Source organism: Canis lupus, chromosome 17 (assembly GCF_011100685.1).
Source record: "Canis lupus familiaris isolate Mischka breed German Shepherd chromosome 17, alternate assembly UU_Cfam_GSD_1.0, whole genome shotgun sequence".
Taxonomy (NCBI): Eukaryota; Metazoa; Chordata; class Mammalia; order Carnivora; family Canidae; genus Canis; species Canis lupus.
Window position 1 is genome coordinate 58,321,074 of NC_049238.1, and position 20,096 is coordinate 58,341,169.

The 20,096-nt window shown below is 38.8% G+C and overlaps 1 protein-coding gene and 1 pseudogene across 2 annotated transcripts in view; both read right to left on the bottom strand.

Moving 5' to 3' along the window:
* Positions 1-7,991: 7,991 nt before the first annotated feature.
* Positions 7,992-12,265, bottom strand: LOC119877196 (annotated as a pseudogene).
* FMO5 (flavin containing dimethylaniline monoxygenase 5) overlaps positions 11,709-20,096 on the bottom strand; it is a 39,665-nt gene continuing 31,277 nt past the window's right edge. For both annotated transcript variants that reach the window (XM_038561965.1, XM_038561966.1), the window contains exons 7-9: positions 17,774-18,126; positions 16,200-16,272; positions 11,709-13,316 (exon numbers count right to left, since the gene is read on the bottom strand). In XM_038561965.1, coding sequence (XP_038417893.1) covers positions 12,971-13,316; positions 16,200-16,272; positions 17,774-18,126 — 772 coding nt within the window. In that variant the 3' untranslated portion in view covers positions 11,709-12,970. The remainder of the gene's footprint in view (positions 13,317-16,199; positions 16,273-17,773; positions 18,127-20,096) is intronic.

Consider the following 20,096-nt stretch of genomic DNA (forward strand, 5'->3'; position numbering starts at 1 on the left):
GGGACGGGGCTCTCCTGTCCTGGGGTCACTCACCCTGGCCTCAGCCCGGCTCCTCGCGGGGCCCCTCCCCCTTGGAGGCCTTTTGTTTCTTTCTTTCTTTTTCCCCGTCTGCCTACCTTGATAGAAGCGCGAACTCTTCTCACTGTAGCGTTCCAGCTGGTCTCTCTTTAAATCTCAGGCCGAATTCGTAGATTTTCAGGATGATTTGAAGGTTATCTAGGTAATTTGGTGGGGACAGGTGACTTGGGGACCCTACTCTTCTGCCATCTTGCCCCTCCTCCCGGGTGTAGGTTTTATTCGCTGTTCTTTCTCCAGTTCCTTTAGTTGCGAGGTTAGCTTGTGTGTTTGAGTTTTTTTTCCAATTTTTTGAGGGAGGCATGTATTGCGATATATTTCCCTCCCAGGACTGCTTTGCCGTATCCCAGAGATTTTTAACAGTTGTATTTTAATTTGCATTAGTTTCCATGGATATTTTTAAGTTCTTCTCTAATTTCCTGGTCGACCTTTTCATCTTTTAGCAGCAATCTCTTTAACTTCCACGTGTTTGAGTTTCTTCCAAATTTCTTCTTGTGATTCAGTTCAAGTTTCAAAGCATTATGGTCTGGAAATATGCAGGGGACAATCCCAATCTTTTGGTATCGGTTGAGACCTGCTTTTTTACCCAGTATGTGGGCTATTCTGGAGAAAGTTTCATGTGCGCTTGAGAAGAATGTGTATTCAGTTGCATTTGGATGTAAAGTTCTGTAAATATCTGTGAAATACATCTGGTCCGGTGTATCATTTAAAGCTCTTGTTTCTTTGGAGATGTTGTGCTTAGAATATCTGTCATTTGCAAAAAGTGCCGTGTTGAAGTCTCCCATTATTAGTGTATTATTATCTAAGTATGTCTTTACTTTGGTTATTAATTGATTGATATACTTGGCAGCTCCCACATTAGGGGCATAAATATTCATGATTGTTAGGTCCTCTTGTTGGATAGATCCTTTAAGTATGATGTAGTGTCCTTCTTCATCTCTTACTACAGTCTTTGGGATAAACTTTAATTTATCTGATATGAGGATGGCTACCCCTGCTTTCTTTTGAGGACCATTTGAATGGTAAATGGTTCTCCAACCTTTCATTTTCAGGCTGTAGTTGTCCTTAGGTCTAAAATGAGTCTCTTGGAGACAGCAAATAGATGGGTCTTGCTTTTTTATCCAGTCTGATACCTTGTGTCTTTTGATGGGATCATTTAGCCTATTCAAGTTCAGAGTTACTATTGAAAGATATGAATTTAGTGTCATCGTAATACCTATTCAGTCCCTGTTTTTGTGGATTATTTCTTTGGGCATCCTCTTTCTTTTACATAATCCCCCTTAATAATTCTTGCAGAGCTGGTTTGGTGGTCACATATTCTTTCAATTTCTGCCTATCTTGGAAGCTCTTTATCTCTCCTTCTATTCTGAATGGGAGTCTTGCTGGATAGAGTATTCTTGGCTGCAGGTTCTTCTCATTTAGGACACTGAATATATCCTTCCAGCCCTTTCTGGCCTGCCAGGTGTCTGTGGAGAGGTCTGCTGTGAACCTAATATTTCTCCCCATATAAATTACGGATATCTTGTCTCCTGCTGCTGCAAGGATCTTCTCTTTATCTTTGGAATTTGCAAGTTTCACTATTAAATGTCGAGGTGTTGAATGGTTTTTATTGATTTTAGGGGGGGGGGACCTCTCTATCTCCTGGATCTGAATGCCTGTTTCACTCCCCAAATTAGGGAAGTTCTCAGCCAAGATTTGTTCAAATATGCTTTCTGGCTCTCTGTCCATCTCAGTGCCCTCTGGAACCCCAATTAAATATAGATTTTTCCTTCTGAGGCTGTCATTTATTTCCCTTAACTTTTCCTCACGGTCTTTTCATTGTTTTTCTCTTTTTTTTTTTCATCCGCTTCCTTCCTTGCCATCAACTTGTCTTCTATGTCACTCCCTCTTTCTTCTGCCTCATTAGCCCTCATCGTTAGGACCTCCAGTTTGGATTGCATCTCATTTAATTGATTTTTAATTTCAGCCTGATCAGATCTAAATTCTGCAGTCATGAAGTCTCTTGATTCCTTTATGCTTTTTTTTCCAGAGCCTCCAGTAGCTTTATAATTGTGCTCCTGAATTGGCTTTCTACCTCAAATTGTAATCCAAATTCTGTAACTGAGTACTGTTTCTGATTCTTTCTTTTGTGGTGAGTTTTTCTTTCTAGTCATTTTGCTCAGTGCAGAGTGGCTGTATGAGCAGGCTGAGTCAAGAATATCAACCATGACCTAGGTAAATTTCACCCTAGATGATTCTGCCAAGGTCAGAGACTAGAAATTGAAAACAAAGATCAGAAAAAAATAAAACAAAAGGACCACTAAATTGAAAAACGAATTTTAAAACAAAGTAGTAAAAAATAAAAGGCCAGGAATCCTAAAGAAGAAGAGAGAGAGAAAAAAAAAGGAAAAGAGAAAAAAGGGAGAAGGAAAAAAAGGGCGGTGGGATTGGGAGATGGTGGTGGTGATGAAGTTGTAGTGGAGAGGGAATGTAGTCTACCTGAGGGGTTCTAGAGGGTGATCCTCTTGTTTCTGAGTAAATTAAGTTCTGTATGCTAGAAGACGCTCAGTCCCAAATTTATATAAACCAGAAATATGTGTAGAGTGCCCCAACATTGACCACCAAAACATAAATGAGATAAAAGAGCAGGGCAGAATGGGAATGAGGACCCTCACAGAATGAACCAGCATGGTATACCACTTGGCTCTGTGTGCATGCTGGTCATGAATCAGAAGGTATTAACTTCCGCTATTGTAGAACAAAATGAGGCAGAGAAAAAAAACACAAAACAAAACAAAAAAACATATCTTGTATATCTCCCAAAACTGAATTGACTATGTTGAAGGAAATCTAGAAGTGGAAAATATATCTAGGACCTGTAATTGTAGAAATATGAAAGTCAAAAAGGAGATCTTAAAAATTAAGCGGTGGTAAAATATTATAGTTAAGGTGGGGAAAAGAGAAAAAAAATAGGAAATTTACAGTCTGATATAAAACGAGTTGTACTGGAAAAAGGAAGAAAAACAATAGGAGGGATACTCTCTGGTTCTATATACTGTATGTTCCTCGACTTCCCCTGGAGCTTTCCAGCAATGCTCGGTCAAGAACTTGCTCTTCCCCTGTCCTTCCAGCTGGTCTTCTGGGGAAGGGGCCTGCTGTGCTAATTCTCAGGTGTGTGCACCTGGGGGAGCTGCCCCACCCCCGCCAGGTCCCGGGCTCAATGGGAGCTGCTTACTCCCTGAGGCCTCTCTTCCCTGGCAGCCCCACCCCTCCCAGGCACAGGGTGACACCAGGAGGAACAACAACAGTGGCGGTGGCCAGCTCTCCAGGACTGGAGTCAGCTCCTGCAGTAACTACCCCAGCTCCCAGTCCGCAGGGGCTGGATGCTCCGGGGGCGGGGGGGCGCCGATCTTCACAGCTTGGGGGAGCCCTGCGCCAGGAGCGTCCTCGCTGTTCTGTGCCCTCCCGCCTCCGCCTGTCCCGGGGGGAGCACAGGATCATGGGCTGTGTCCCCGGCACCCTGGGATCTGGCCCCTGTGCTGCAGGAATCGCACTCCCAGGGCTGCGTCTCCCCAAGGCAGCAGGGTGCAGATCCCTCAGCCTGGAGCTGCCGCCTGACCGACATTTGTTATTTTTAATGGCTGAATAATACTCCATCATATATGTATACCACATCTTTACCCATTCATCAGTCACTGGACATTTGGGCTGTTTCAATAATTTGGCTATTGTTAACAGTGCTGCTATGAACATTGGGGTGCATGTGCCCCTTTGAATCAATATTTTTGTATCCTTTCACTAAATACCCAATAGTGGGGGCACCTGGGTAGCTCAGTCAGTTAAATATCTTAGTCTTGATTTAATAATCTCAGGGTTGTGGGATTGAGCCCTGCCACAGGCTCTATGCTGGGCATGAAGCCTGCTTAAGATTCTCACTCCATATTCCTCTGACCTCCCCCCCTCAAATATCCAGTAGTGCAATTACTGGATCATAGGATAGTTCTATTTTTAACTTTTTGAGGAACCTCAATACTGTTTTCCAGAGTGGCTGTACCAGTTTACATTCCAACCAGTGGTGCAAAAGGGTTCCCTTTCTCTACATCCTTGCCAACATCTGTTATTTCCTGAGTTGTTAATTTTAGCCATTTTGACTGCTGTGAAGTGGTATCTCACTGTGGTTTTGATTTGTATTTCCCTGATGATGAGCGATGTTGAGCATTATCTTCTCATGTGTCTGTTAGTCATTTGTATGTCTTCCTTTGAGAAATGTCTGTCCATGTCTTCTGCCCATTCCTTAACTGGATTATTTATTTATTTATTTTTGTATATTTTTTATTGGAGTTCAATTTGTCAGGATTGTTTATTTTTGAGGTGTTGATTGTGATGAGTTCTTCATAGATTCTGGATACTATAACCCTTTATCTGATATGTCATTTGCAAATACCTTCTCCTATTCCATAAGTTGCCTATTAGTTTTGTTGATTATTTCCTTCACTGTGCAGAAGCTTTTTGGTTTTGTTGTTGTTTGTTTTTTTTTTCTTGTTTTTTAGAGAGAGAAAGAGCACTGTGGGGAGAGGGGCAAAAAGAGAGGGGGAGAGAAAGAGAGACTCTTTAGCAGGCTCCATACTCAGCCTGATGCAGGGCTCCATCTCACAGCCCTGAGATCATGACCTGAACCAAAAGTGAGTCAGATGCTTAACTGACTAAGCCAGCCTGATGCCCTTGTGCAGAAGCATCTTGTTCATTTTTGCTTTTGTTTCTCTTGCCTCTAGAGATATGTCTATTAAGTTGCTGCAGCTGAGATGAAAGATGTTGCTGCCTATTTTCTGCTCTAGGATTTTGATGGTTTCCTGTTTTACATTTAGGTCATTCATCCATTTCTAATTTGTTTTTGCATATGGCACTTTCATTCTGTATGTTTCTGTCCAGTTTTCCCAACACCATTTGTTAGAGACTATCTTTTTTCCTTTGGGTATTCTTTCCTGCTTTGTTGAAGATTAATTGACCATATAGTCATGGGTCCATTTATGGGTTCTCTGTTCTGTTCCATTGATTTATGTGTCTGTTTTTGTACCATGCTCTTTTGATTATTACAGCTTTGTAATATGGTTTGAAGTCTGGAATCATACCTCCACTTTGCTTTTCTTCTTCAACATTACTTTGGATATTTGAGGTCTTTTGTGGTTTCATACACATTTTCAGATCATTTATTCTAGTTCTGAAAAATGCTGGTGTTATTTGGTCAGGATTACATTGTATTTGTAGATTGCTTTGGGTAGTATAGACAGTTTAACAATGCTTGTTCTTCCAATCCATGAGCATGGAATGCCTTTCAATTTTTGTCTTTTTCAATTTCTTTCATAAAGTTCTATAGTTTTCAGATCTTTTACCTCTTTGGTTAGGTTTATTCCTAGATATCTTATGGTTTCTGGTGCAGTTTCTTTCTCTTTCTGCTGTTTAATATTGTTGTATAGAAATGCAACAAATTTCTGTACCTTGGTGTTATATCCTGCAACTTTGCTGAGTTCATATATCAGTTCTAGCATTTTTTTGGTTGGAGTCTTTTGGCTTTTCTACATAGAGTATCTTGCGAAGAGTAAAAGTTTGACTTCTTCCTTGCTGATTTGTATGCCTTTTATTCTTTTTGTTGTTTGATTTCTTTTTTTTTGTATATATATTTTTTATTGGAGTTTGATTTGCCAACACAGAGCATAATCCCATGCTCATCCCGTCAAGTGCCCCCTCAGTGCCCGTCACTCAGTCACCCCATCTCCCCATCTCCCCTTCCACCACCTTGTGTTCGTTTCCCAGAGTTAGGGGTCTCTCATGTTCTGTCACCCTCACTGATATTTCCCAAACATTTTCTCTCCTTTCCCCTTTATTCTCTTTCACTATTTTTTATATTCCCCAAATGAATGAGACCATATAATGTTTATCCTTCTCCGATTGATATGCTTCACTAAGGATAATACCCTCCAGTTCCATCCACATTGAAGCAAATGGTGGGTATTTGTCATTTCTAATGGCTGAGTAATATTCCATTGTATACATATACCACATCTTCTTTATCTATTCATATTTTGATGGACACTGAGGCTCCTTCCAGAGTTTGGCTATTGTAGACATTTCTGCTATAAACATCGGGGTGCAGGTGTCCCAGTGTTTCACTGCATCTGTATCTTTGGGGTGGATCCCCAGCAGCGCAATTGCTGGGTCATAGGGTAGTTCTATTTTTAACATCTTGAGGAACCTCCACACAGTTTTCCAGTGTGGCTGTACCAGTTCACATTCCCACCAACAGTGCAAGAGGGTCTCTCATTCAGAACAGAAGAAGAGATAAAGACATGTTGTTTGATTTATGAGGCTAGGACTTCTAGTACTATGTTGAACAACAGTGCTGAGAGTGGAAGATCCTTGTCATGTTCCTGATCCTGCAGGAAAGAAAATCGCTCAATTTTCTCCCATTGCGGATGGCATTAGCTGTTCTTTCTCCAGATATTTTTTTTTTATTGTGAGTGGAAGGAATTATTTCATTGTATCTTTTTTTTAATAAATTTATTTTTATTGGTGTTCAATTTGCCAACATATAGAATAACACCCAGTGCTCATCCCATCAAGTGCCCCCCTCAGTGCTCGTCACCCAGTCACCCCCACCCCCCGCCCACCTCCCCTTCCACCACCCCTAGTTCGTTTCCCAGAGTTAGGAGTCTCTCATGTTCTGTCTCCCTTTCTGATATTTCCCACTCATTTTTTCTCCTTTCCCCTTTATTCCCTTTCGCTATTTTTTATATTCCCCAAATGAATGAGACCATATAATGTTTGTCCTTCTCGGATTGACTTATTTCACTCAGCATAATACTCTCCAGTTCCATCCACGTCGAAGCAAATGGTGGGTATTTGTCGTTTCTAATGACTGAGTAATATTCCATATATTCCATTGTGTATACATATACCACATCTTCTTTATCCAGATATTTTAGGTGTAAGGAGAGGTTATGTATTTTATACTTTTCTTGCTTCTTAACTAAGGTCTGTATTGCTAGATACTTCCCTCCTGGGGCTGCCTTTGCAGCATCCCAAAGATTTTCAACTGTAATGTTTTCATTTTCATTTATTTCCATGTATTTTTAAATTTCCTCTTTAATTTCCTGGTTGACCCATTTATTCTTCAGTAAGATCTTTAACCTTCATGTATTTGTTGTCTTTATAATTTTTTTCATGTGGTTGACTTCAAGTTTCACAGTGTTTTGTTCTGAAAATATGTGTGGTATGATCTCAATCTTTTTGTACTGGTTCAGGTCTGATTTGTGACCCTGTATGTGATCTATTCTGGAGAATGTTTCATGTACACTTGAAAAGAATGTGTATTCTGCTGCTTTAGAATGAAATGTTCTGAATATATGTTAAGTCAATCTGGTCCAGTGTGTCACTCAGAGCCATTGTTTCCTTGTTGATCTTCTGCTTAGATGATCTGTCCATTGCCATATGTGGGGTATTAAAATCTCCTACTATTATTGTATTATTATCCCTGAGTTTCTTTATGTTTGTTATTAACTCTTTCATATATTCAGCTGCTTTCAAGTTGGGAACATAAATATTTAACATTTTTACATCTTCTTGTTGGATAGATCCTTTTTTATTATGACATAGCACCTTTCTTCATCTCTTATTACAGCCTTTGGTTTAAAATCCAGTTTGAGGTAAGCATGGCTACTCCAGATATCTTTTGATGTCCATTAGCATGATAGATGGTTCTCCATCCCCTCGCTTTCAATCTGGAGGTATCTTTGGTTCTAAAATAATCTCTTGTAACTAGCATATCACTGGGTCTTTTTTTTAAATCCATTCTCATACTCTGTGTCTTCTGATTGGAGCATTTAGTTCATTCACATTCAGAGTGATTATTGAAAGATATGAATTTAGTGCCATAATATTACCTATAAAGTCACTGTTCTTCTATATTGTCTCTGGTCCTTTCCAGTCTTTGTTGCTTTTGGTCTTTCTTTCCCACTCAAAGGGTCCCCTTTCATATTTCTTACAGGGCTGGTTTAGTGTTCGTGAACTCTTTTAGTTTTGTTTGTCCTGGAAATTCTTTTTTCTTTCTTTCTTTCTTTCTAGCTGAGTTAGTGATGGATGTAGGGAGGGGGGAGTGGTGGAGGGGAGGGAGGGGAGGGCGGCGGGAGGGAGGTCGGGGGGGGAGGGAGGGAGTGTAGGGGTGAGGGAGGGAGGAGGGCGGGAGACTGCGGACGGAGAGGGAAGGGGCGTCGTAGTAGTCTGCTTATTCTACTTATTGTTGTCTGTCTTCTTCTTATTTCTTCAGTCTTTTCTTATTCGTCTCTTCTTCTTCTTCTTCTTCTTCTTCTTCTTCTTCTTCTTCTTCTTCTTTTCTTCTTTATTCTTTCTTTTTTTAAGATTTTATTTAAGGGGCACCTGGGTGGCTCAGCAGTTGAGTGTCTGCCTTCAGCTCAGGGCATGATCATGGGGTCCAGGATCGAGTCCCACATCAGGCGTCTTGTCTCTCTGTGTGTCTCTCATGAATGAATAAATAAAATCTTTAAAAATTTTTATTTATTTATTTGATAGAGAGTGAGAGTGAGAGAGAGCATGAGCAGGGCAGAGCGAGAGGAAGAAGCAGATTCCCCACTGAGCAGAAAGCCCAAAGTGGGGTTCAATCCCAGGACCCTGGGATCATGACCTGAGCCTTAAGCAGACACTTAACCAACTGAGTCACCCAGGGACCCCTGTTCTAGAAACTCCTCATCTCCTCTATTCTGAATGACAGCCTTGCTAGATAAAGTATGCTCATCTGCCTATTTTTCTCATTAAGCACATTGAATATATCATGCTATTCTCTTCTGGTCTGCCAAGTTTCTGTGGGCAGATGTACTGCTAAGCATAGGTGTCTACCTTGTAGTTTAAGGACCTTTTGTCCCTAGCTGCTTTCAGAATTCTCTCTTTATCTTTGTATTTTGCAAGTTTCACTATGATATGTCTTGGTGTTGACCTATTTTTGTTGATTTTGAGAGGGAGTTCTCTGTGACTCTTGGACTTGAATGTCTATCTCTTCCCCCAGGAAAGCAAACAATTTCCCTTCCTGTGTCCCAAGCTCTTATCAGATCCCCCCCCCCAACCTATCTGTGCCCAGGCCATTGGCATACTCTGTTCTCTTATGTTTTATCTCTGGCCAGCAGCTGGGATTCAAAACTCCAAATCATAAAGAACTCAGCAATGCATGGACCCACTCTCCTCTCCCAGAGTGGAACCTCAGAGCATTACACCCAGCGCCATTCTGTCTCAGAAAAGCAATTGCATGGCCACAAAAGTGCCTGGTGTCCATGGTGAAGCATAGTGAAAAGCTATGACCATGTTATCTGCCTTCTGTGCATGTCTCTGTGCCTGACTTTTGAATGGCTGCTCAGTGGCACCTGGTGGGTCTTTTATCCTTGGAGAGGTAATATACCGTCTTCCAAATGTAATCCAGGAAGGGAAATGTTCTCTCCCAATGTGACTCAGGGGATCCCCACACCACAGCCTCATAGACAAAACCAGTGTACCACTCTATCTTCCGTTCTCTCCTTCTCTCCATGACTTCTCTCTATGAAAAGGGCTCCGTCCTCTCTATAGGACTGTGGATTTTCTCTTCCCCATTTCATATCTCTGAACCTTGCATCTATCAAATTCCCTCCCTCCACAATTGTGCAGATTTTCTTAATCCTCAGATTGACTTCCTAGTTGTCAAAAATGATTTGATGTTGATCTAGCCGTATTCAAGGGATGAGGAGGCCTAGGGTCCCCCTTCTACTCTGCCATCTTAACTCCTCCAAAACATAGTAATTTAAATAAATGGTACTATCCAATAGTTTTCCTCTTTCTGAGACAATTCCACTAGAATGTGGTTCTGGTTCAAATTCTGAACCAAATAAATATATTTCTTTTTTTAATTTTAATTTTTTAATTTAAAATTTTTGGCTCAGCTCATAATCTCAAGGTCATGAGATCAAGCCCTGCATCAGGTTCCATGCTCAGTATGGAGTTGGGTTGGTATTCTCTGCCCCTTCCCCTGCTTGCACGCACACTCTAAAATAAATAAATCTTTGAGATAAAAGGTCAATATGAAATCATTTGATTATAATAGCAATATCTAACATGTGACATGCATCCATGCTCTTTTGTATAATCATATTAGAATCAAATATATTTATTTTCACATCCATTATAACTGCTATTGCAAAGGAAGAATATTGTCTTATTTTCCAAAAGATATACAGAGAACAATTTTGTTTCTTCAGGGGATTCATGGAAACCTACATAAGATTTCATTTCTTCACAAAATGTGTAAAACAAGAGAAGCCTCTTCAGCTTCCATCCCATTTGAAGTTGGAATGCTAATACTTCCCAGTTAGGCAACAGTTCATACCTGTAATCTGGCCCAGAGGTGCTTATTACATGTCTAAAGTAGGAGATATGATTTCTTTCCTATTTATCTATGTGAGCAGATCATAAATATCTCATTAATGTTGATCTTTGACTTTGCATAAGATTCTAAAAAGGTATAGTCACATCACTGTCGTGTTAAATTCTGACCTATTCTTTGCCAACTACTCATTCATCTTCCAGGCCACATTTATTGGCAACCAAAATCATTGGAACATCCTCTGTGCCCTTCACCCATCAAATGGTCCCATAAGTCATTAAACATGGGTCGAGCTATATAGAATATACTAGTGCAAACCCTTGGCCATTCTTCATATACAAATCCCTCATCGCTGTAAATTTCTCTGTCCTGCTGTGTCCAGAATTTTGAACATGTGCTGTTGGCAATCTACTTCAACTTGCTTTCTGTAGGAATCTTCTATCATTAGATCATATTTTTCAACAAAAATTCCAGGAACAAACTGAACTGTCACACCTCCTTAACCAAGGACTACTAGTTGGTACTCATGCACGATGTCTTTTTAAATACTGACATTCAGTGCCATTGAAGGTGCAGTGAGATACACACTGTTATATACAGAGTAACCACCCTCTGATCCAGTTATCCTAATTCTGAGAATCTATCCCCGCCTGCCCCACCGAGGTCTGGGCCTCTTCCCCCTCTTTGTAGTGGCTCCTGCTCTGGCTCAGCAGAGTAGCAGCATCACTGGCTGCACCTCCAGAACACACTTGCCCGTTTAATTTTTACTTAATCTTCTTTTTATGTTCCAGTTCCCATCCAGGATATATTACATTAGGTCATTTATTTTGTTGTTCAGATTGTCTTGTCTTTGACCATTGAGACCACTTTCAGTTGGCTTCTGTATCCCTTTGACATATTCCTATCAGGTTTGCTTTTTGAGCACTTGCTTACTTTCTGGCACAACAATGTGTGTGTGTGTGTGTGTGTGTGTGTGTGTGTGTGTGTGTCTGTGCATGTGTGTAATATAAAGGAAAATTATATAATGGGAAAGTGATATAACCTTTCAACATAATTACAAAAGCAAGGTATGGTAAATTGATGAATATTAGTATACAGTCATCAGCAACTAGGGCTTTGTATCTTGAGTTGTTTTTAGTTCAGTTTCCTACTCACAACTTACTTTTAGCTTGGTTTAGAAGTTAACCAATGATTTTTTGGTAACCTTGCATATTGTAAGTAAAATGAGAGAGTCAATGAATTTAGAATGATACACTTTTTATTTAAAGAGGAAACTGAAAAAAAAATAAAGAGGAAACTGAGATACTGATGATGATATTATATTATCAAAGGACTATTCATTCAAAAAGCTCACATGTTAAAAGAGGTAAATTTATAGGTTAAAAGAAGAAAATGAAAAAGAAGCAAGCAACTTTTATTTTTGAACTAGAATAACCTGCAGATTGCAAAATACTAAGACCATTTTTACAGATGATAAATCACTAGTATCACAAGTTTTAGGGAAGAAATAGGAAGAAGTTGTTCTCACATTTCTGTTCTCTTATGTGTATTCACATTGGGAAAGATTATACTTGCTACTATTGTTCCTTATTCAGATTTAATCTTTCGTTAAATAATAGGCAGCAATGGAAAAACGTATTGCACAACAACTTATTTATGAATATAAACCTGACTGGTATATCCAGTATTATTTTTTATGAAATTCGATGTGCCCAGCAGTTAACACTTACTGAACTTGTGAGACATGAACAGAACAAGGCTTTTATTGATTAGACTCTTATCTAAAATCCCAGGCATTTTAACCAAGTTGAACCTATTGACAGATGCTAGATTATCAGAATGATTCATGAGCCTAGAAAGTTGAAGGTAGTTTTCTCATTGAAAAAATAAAGAAAAAAGAAAGATACATTGCTTAGGGGAAAAGAGATAAAAGGATCAGAATCAGACACACTAGTGAATAGCTAGAAAAATAAAATGATTGTTTATCTTATCTTAGATGTATACAAGACCAATATTTCTCTTATATCTCAGGAGATACACATTTAGTTACAATATTAAAAACAAACAAAATATTGAGCTTCTAATAGGAAGCCAAATCCTATCAGACACAGAATTACATGGAGTAACCCATTTCTTATATAGATATTGAGTGCTCCTCACCATAATATTTGATAAACAACAAAAATTTATTAAGCACATACGACATGTCAAGAAGTCTGCTAAGGACATACAAAGATGACTAAAAGAATACCTGAGCTCATAAATTCAGGGGTTACTGAAAGGAAAAAGTGATGGGTCAGAGAAGGAAGAGAGGGAAATCAATATGAATGAAAGTCTATAATCTCATTGTAGGGAAAAGAGGACAGAGGATTAATGCTTTGGTAAGAAAAACAAAAGATTCTTGGGCAATGTGAAGCTGAGAGTTGTTCAATCTCATCAGATTCTGAAGGCAACTCTAGATCCAGTTTTCCAAAGAAAACTGGAGCAATGACAAATGGACAGCTAAAAGTAGGTCATAATTATAGCAAAGAAAACAACAGCCACCATAAACCTGACCATTGTTATTGTTGAAGTCGTGGAAGTACTGCTTTCAATTATTCTGGTCATCATTGGCTTCCTGATACGATCTTCTGTGCTGAGAATAGCTTTTCGGGCACCATCCCATTTTCCAGGGCCTTGTAGACGATACTGGATTGGAGTACAGGGTCCCCAAAATAGCTGTATTGCCAATTTGGGGTCAGTGAAGGCCAGAGACAGCAGATTGGGCCTGACACCCACCAGATCAGCAAGCTCTTCCATGGTATCTATGTAGTCTCCCTGAATAGTATGGCGTTGGCTCTCCACATACCTGAAACAGGGAAGACAAAAACCATGGCCTATCATCAATTCAATCAATCAGTCAATTATTCAATGCTTCTGAATACCTGTTATTGGTTCCATATTTGGCTAGGAGATGTAGAAAACAGAGAAGAAAGACAAGACATTGTCCCCAATCTTAAGGATCTTATATAATCTACTGGGGGATATAACATATGTACACATGAGGGAGAAAGGAATATAAGACTTTTAATATATTGTATGGTTTTGTATTGCTAAATAGAAATGTTAGAGGAGGGTAGTTAAAATAGAGCAATAAGTCCTTGAAGGATGTGGAGGATATATCTGATAGCAAACGACAAAGTGTTACAAGTCAGGGGAGCAGCAGAGTGAAGGAATAAAGTACGAATAAGTGTGAAAAATGAGCATGGAATATCTATGGGCACTACCTATGGTAAAAGAGGCATGTTGTAGAAAGCAAGGATTGATAAAGAGAGTCAAATATAGCAGATACAGATACAGAAAACTCTGGTGTTATGAGAGTATTCATCACCAAAATTCTCAGACTTGGGATTTTCAATTGTTTTATGAGGGCAGTGGTAGTGGGGTCCACAGACCCAGGGACAGTGCTAATTTGGAATCCTAAAAGGAGGGGGAGAATGACTTATTCTACAAGAGGAAGTGGCTGTCCAAACAGAACCAGATGGAGTGATTACACCAAGTGCAGATTTGAAGAGCTAGAACTTTTTATGAGAAAATATGGTAACAGATACTTGTGGAAGGAATGTGATTTAGACAGCTAACTGAGGGACGCCTGGGTGGCTCAGTGGTTGAGCCTTCTTGCCTTGGCTCAAGGCATGATCCTGTGATGCGGATGGAGTCCCGCATTGGGCTCCCTGCAGGGAGCCTGCTTCTCCTTCTGCCTATGTCTCTGCCTCTCTCTCTGTGTCTCTCATGAATAAGGAAATAAATCTTTAAAAAAAAAGAGAGAGAGCTAACTGATTACTCTTTTTACTTCCCATAAGGAAAATAAATTATAGTAGGACAGAAAGGAAGTAGGAGAAAAGCCAAGTCAAACTAATTGAGATTAGATGGGGAATCCAAAAACAAGGACAGGAAAAAATGATAGAAAATAAATTTGAGGTAGAATCGATAAGATGGAATTCCAGAGGAACTAACAGATGGTCAAATTGGAATTTATTGAAATGGGACTAATTTCATGGAAATGGGACAAAACAGGAAAGAATTTGAGAGCCTCCCCTTATGGATGTTATATTGGCTCAAGGGTCTCTAGGCCTTTATCCTCTAGGCATTTACCCTATAGTAGTTGAGTCAAGAGCTGAGTATTCATGAAGGTTTCACAAACGGGATTCACTGGTACCAGCCTTATAGGGTTGTTGCAAGGATTAAATAAACTCATGTGTATGAAACACTCTGTGTACAAAGGTGATCTTTATATTCTATCTTTGGGGACTGCTTACAGTCAGAAGGTAGTTAGACAAAAGTAAGTCAAAGGAAAGAGAGGAGGAAAGTTGAAATAGGATAGTTTACTGCCAGAAAATCGAGGAAAGAAAGCACTCTATGAAGGAAGAGACATTTAGAAGCACCAAACTCAGAAGTAGAAGAAAACTGGGGTTGGTCATGGATGACCTTCAAGACAGCAGTTGCAGAATTAAGGATGGAAGTTATAATGCAGGAGGGTTAGGAGAGAGAAAAGAGTGAGAATTTAGAGCATATATTATAGAATATTTCTTGTAGAAATTTGGCAGTGAAATTAAGAAGGGAAATAGAGTACCTAGAAAGGATATCAGGGTTAACGTAAGCTTTCTCCTCTTGCCAGATAGGGGAGAGTTATGCTAGTGCAATCAATTAAAGAAGACTACCTCTTTGGCCTTGGAATGACTGTACCTCTGATTTTTCTATAAAAATTTAGAACTTACCATCAACTTCCACTTTGTCCAAATAAAAATCATCCAGTGAATAAATTCAAGTTCTGAAATTCAGATTGCTGATTTACCATGTTTACCCAAGCAACTAGTTGATGTTACCACCTTCCCAAATCACACTCATGAACCACTATGACTTGGGTATGTTGTCACATGATGACAGCCAGCAAAGTAGCCTATACTAATTTATAAATCTACCTACAGATTTGTAACTGGACCATATCTTCCTCCCATTAATTCATTGACATTCTTCCTTTGTTTGGGAGCTCCACTAGCATTTCAAGCAATCCTACCAAAATTAATATACCTGATTTTCTCTCCATGTGCTTTTTCCTACTTGTCTTTTCTTTTAGGTTCTAATCATAGGCTTTTAAATGCTTTTCTCTCCTTTTCCATGCATATTCAAACCACTTGGTGCTATTTCTCCATTTTATTGTCACAAACTATTATTTCCCTTCCCTTCAAAATATAATCTAAATCCTTTAAGTAACACAAGGAAGATTAAATATAATATAATAGGGGCATGTCAGTGGCACAGTTGGTGAGTATCTGACTCTTTTTCTTTTTAAGATTTTATTTATTTATCCATGATAGACACACAGAAAGAGGCAGAGACCTAGGCAGAGGGAGAAGCAGGCTCCCTGCAGGGAGGATGCAGGACTCCAGGATCATGACCTGAGCTGAAGGCAGACGCTCAACCACTGAGCTACCCAGGCGTCCCAAGTATCTGACTCTTGGTTTCGGCTCAGGTTGTGATCTCAGAATGGTGGGATCGAGCCCTAAGTCAGGCTCCATGTGCAGTGCGGAGTCTGCTTAAGACTCTTCCTTTCTCTCTGTCCTTCCCTGCTGCATGTGCTCTCTCTCATATAAGCAAATATTTTTAAAAATTAATATGGTGCAACATCACTCTAATTAAGAGCTAACAAAGTAGAAAATTAATCACAAACCCTCCTGGGAGAATTTCTTACCTTTTATCAATTTTATCTTGAGCCTTAGTTATTTCTGCTTTCATTTCACTTTCTGAGGGCAATGTCTTTAGCCCTAAAGAGGAAAATAAAAATTTTAAGTGTAAAATTACCTCACTGGGAACAAAAATTCTATAATTACTATGCATGGAGAACTCAAAGAAATAGAGGATAATTTTCCATAACCAAGGAGGTTACAATCCACTTGATCACCTTAGCCTATCACCACCACAATATGACATTACTGACAGTAACTTACTCTATTCTACTTTGTCTTTGCAAGATATTTCTCCTATTCTGCCTTCTAACCAATATCTTCCTCCTCCTTAACATCATCTTCCTCATTGGGAAATGAAATAATGGACATGAGGAAATGATAAATCATCCCAAAAGTATGTGAAAAATAAGGAAGTAAAAGGGCAGAGTAGGGGAACCAAATCCACATTTGTACTCTTTGTAACAAAGACGCTTTATACCACAGAGAGAAAGATGGAAAAATAAACTCTTGATCCCATTTTCTACCAAAAGTCCTATAAAGATAAGTGTTTTCCTATTCTGTTTGGATTCTTCACAATTTCAGAGGCAGTCCATTCCATCTTAAAATGGCAATAGCTGACAAAACAAAAACAAAAACAAAAACAAAGTTGGCATGTTTCTTTTTAATGTTAAGCTGATTTTGTGCAACTCTTTAAGTTTCACTCCTTGATTCTGATTCAACCATTTGAAATGATAATGATAAGCAAATAATATTCTTTTGCTATGGGACATTCTTCAAACATTTGAAGGGAATTCTACAATCTTCCCTGAATCTTATCTTCTCTAGGTAACTCTCTGGCTCCTTAAGTTGTACTTCAGATTCTTTCATCAATCTTGTCTCTCTCCTTTTCATGCACTCCAGTTTCACTATTAAAATATCTTTGGCAAAAAAAAATTTTAAATAAAAAATAAATAATAAAATTAAATTTAAAAAAATAAATTAAATTAAAAAAATAAAATAAAATAAAAGTCTTTGGTTAAGTGCTGACCAGTTTAGAGAGTAACAATTGTTAAGTTATAGGACATTATAATTATTTAATGATGCTAGATATAATCAAGCCTTGTAGAAACCATATCATTCTCCTGACTCATAATAAGCCTACTATCCCAAACCCCAAAGTTTTTTCTCATGTTCTCCTTGCCAAAACTTAAAGAGGGAAAATAAAAGGGGGAAAAGTAGGAATTTGAGAGGTTGATCTTAAACATTCTGGACTAGTCTCTAACCAGGTCTTAATTTTTGACACATCGAAATCAATGGAGGAATATTTTCTCAGAGATCTTATGTCTGCCTCACCTTAGATTTATTACATAAACACCACCAGGCAAAGCATACCTATTTTGGGACAATTTCCCAGGAGATTCTAATATATGTCTACAGTTATAAGTTATTACTTTACATTCACTCAAAAATAATTTTTGAGTACTAATTTTTTGACAGGTACTGTTACAGTCATACATACTGTTTCAGCTATTTTAAAAGCAAGAACATAATTAAACATACCCACTAGGTAGTTAGGTAGTCAACTTGCATGGTCACCTACCTTTAAATACTTGAGTGACCCAGCGTCCTTGCAGCTCTGAAATAGGCATAATGGCACCCAAAGGCTGGATCAAGCCTATGATTGCAAGAGTTGGCTTTTCCAGGTTAGGAGGGAAGACCTTTTTATAAAGGGATATCTTGTTTTTTACTACTGGGACAGAATCTTTAAGAAAAGGGAAGGCAAAGGTATAGCCTGTGGCAAAGATAACGGCATCAATGTTGTCTTCCCTGGAGCCATCCTCAAATATGGCAGCTGTCTCTGTGAATTCCTTCACATTTCCTTTCACCTTCACCAAGCCAGAAATTATACGATTTGGCAGGTCATCATTCACTGTTGGATGCTGACTCAGAGCTCTGTGAATAAAGACCAGAAGAAGGAGATAGGAGAGAAAGGAAAAATGAGACCAGTAACATGTAAACAAAATTTTACTTTGATGAAGATTCTTTCTCTCTTGGTCTATCCATGAAGTTTGGGAAAGGTCTAGCATATACCAGCTTGGCACAGATCAGGATCTCAGAGCAGAAGTTGGGCCCTGGATGGCATTGAAAGAGAAGACATTGGAGAAGTAAAAGAAGAACGGTCTTATCTGAAGAGTATATATATGGTTTCTCAAGGAATAGTAGTAATATTCTCAGTTATATAAGGCCACAGGCCTATAGTTTCTATCCACATATCAGTAAGTCTGGAAAACTGAACTATCTGTACTCTGTTGAGTCTCATTTCTAGTTTCAAAGACCCAAGGGCTAGAATTAGACCATCATTTTCCAAACTGTATAATAAATTACATGTATATAGTAATTTATAAATTGATTCTATATACATTCATTTGAGTCTCACACAAAACCAAAAAAGGAGGCAGAACAGGTGTCATTATCTAGGTTTAGAGGTGAGGAAATTGAGGCCTAAAGAAGTTAAGTGGCTTGCCCAAGGTTACACAGACTAGGATTTTAGAATTTACATGAAAATGGTTTTCTATGAATTTCCTTGGGAGCCACTGAGTCTGTTAAGCAGTATTTTCCAGAAACAGCATAGGATAAAGGTGCTGAAAAAAATAGGATTTCCTTTGTCTTGGGCCTTTCTAAAAATCAGTCTGGGTCCTTGGACCCTTAGTTAACAGGCTCTGAGAATTCTCAGCCCATCATGTTTAGATAGAGCTGGCCTAGCCTCAGGAACATGGCATTACTATCACTGGTTTGTTGCATTTGGTTATGCTTTGACTCTAACCTTTTAGATACAGATTCTGTTCCCATTCTGACCTCATGATTTTATATTTTTCTCCAAACTACTGCTTTTCACAAACCATACCACCATCTACATAGTTGCCCAAGCCACAAAACTGTGAGTCTTAATATCTGGTCGCATGGGCTTTTCCCTTTCTTCACTTAACATCCCCAGAATAGTTTTATCTATTTTCTATCTTATCTAGACTATTAAAATTGTCTTTAGGGCCTGCTGCTCCATCTCCCTCAGTCTGTCTTCTACATCATTTTGGAGTGGTTTTTCCAAAATATATTTATGTTTGTTTATTTTTCAAAAATATATTTATTATTAGTCACTCACTTGCTTGAAATCTTTTAATGGCTCTGGACTGTCTTCATTCCACATATTTTATTTAGCAGAGTATACAAAAGTTTTAATGTACCTGTCCAGTGAGGCTAGAGATGTACTCAATCACTCTTTCATCTTTGTTGTTTTATTATAGTCCAGCCAAACCAGACTACATTAAGGTCCAGAGAAAAATGTATTTTTCATATTCTAAGACCTTGTACTTATAACTAGAATGCTACTTCCTTACCCTATTTACTTGACTAGCTCCTATTATTCCAGCCTTAATTAATTTTGTAATCACCAATGTTATAAATGTATAAATGCTCATTTCCATTAATGGGTGAAATAAATGAGTGAAAGATTGTTGAGGAGCATAGTCTCAAAGTATCACCCCACTGATCAAAGGAAAAAAGTCTTTGCAAAGGAGAAACCTAGGGGCACTTGGGTGGCTCAGTGATTGAGCATCTGCCTTTGGCTCAAGTCATGGTTCTGGGGTCCTGGGATCCTGCAGGGAGCCTGCTTCTCCTTCTGCCTATGTCTCTGCCTCTCTCTGCATATCTCTCATGAATAAATAAATAAAATCTAAAAAAAAAAAAAAAGGAGAAACCTGGTAGGTGCCACCTTAATCAGGTGATCAAATTTAATATCATTAATGCTGATAAACTGATATCATATGAATGCTGGCATGATCCACAAAGAAGGCACAATGTAGCCTATGAGAATTTGTGCCAGAATGTTTAACCTGAATACAGTAAAGGTACAACAACTATGCAAG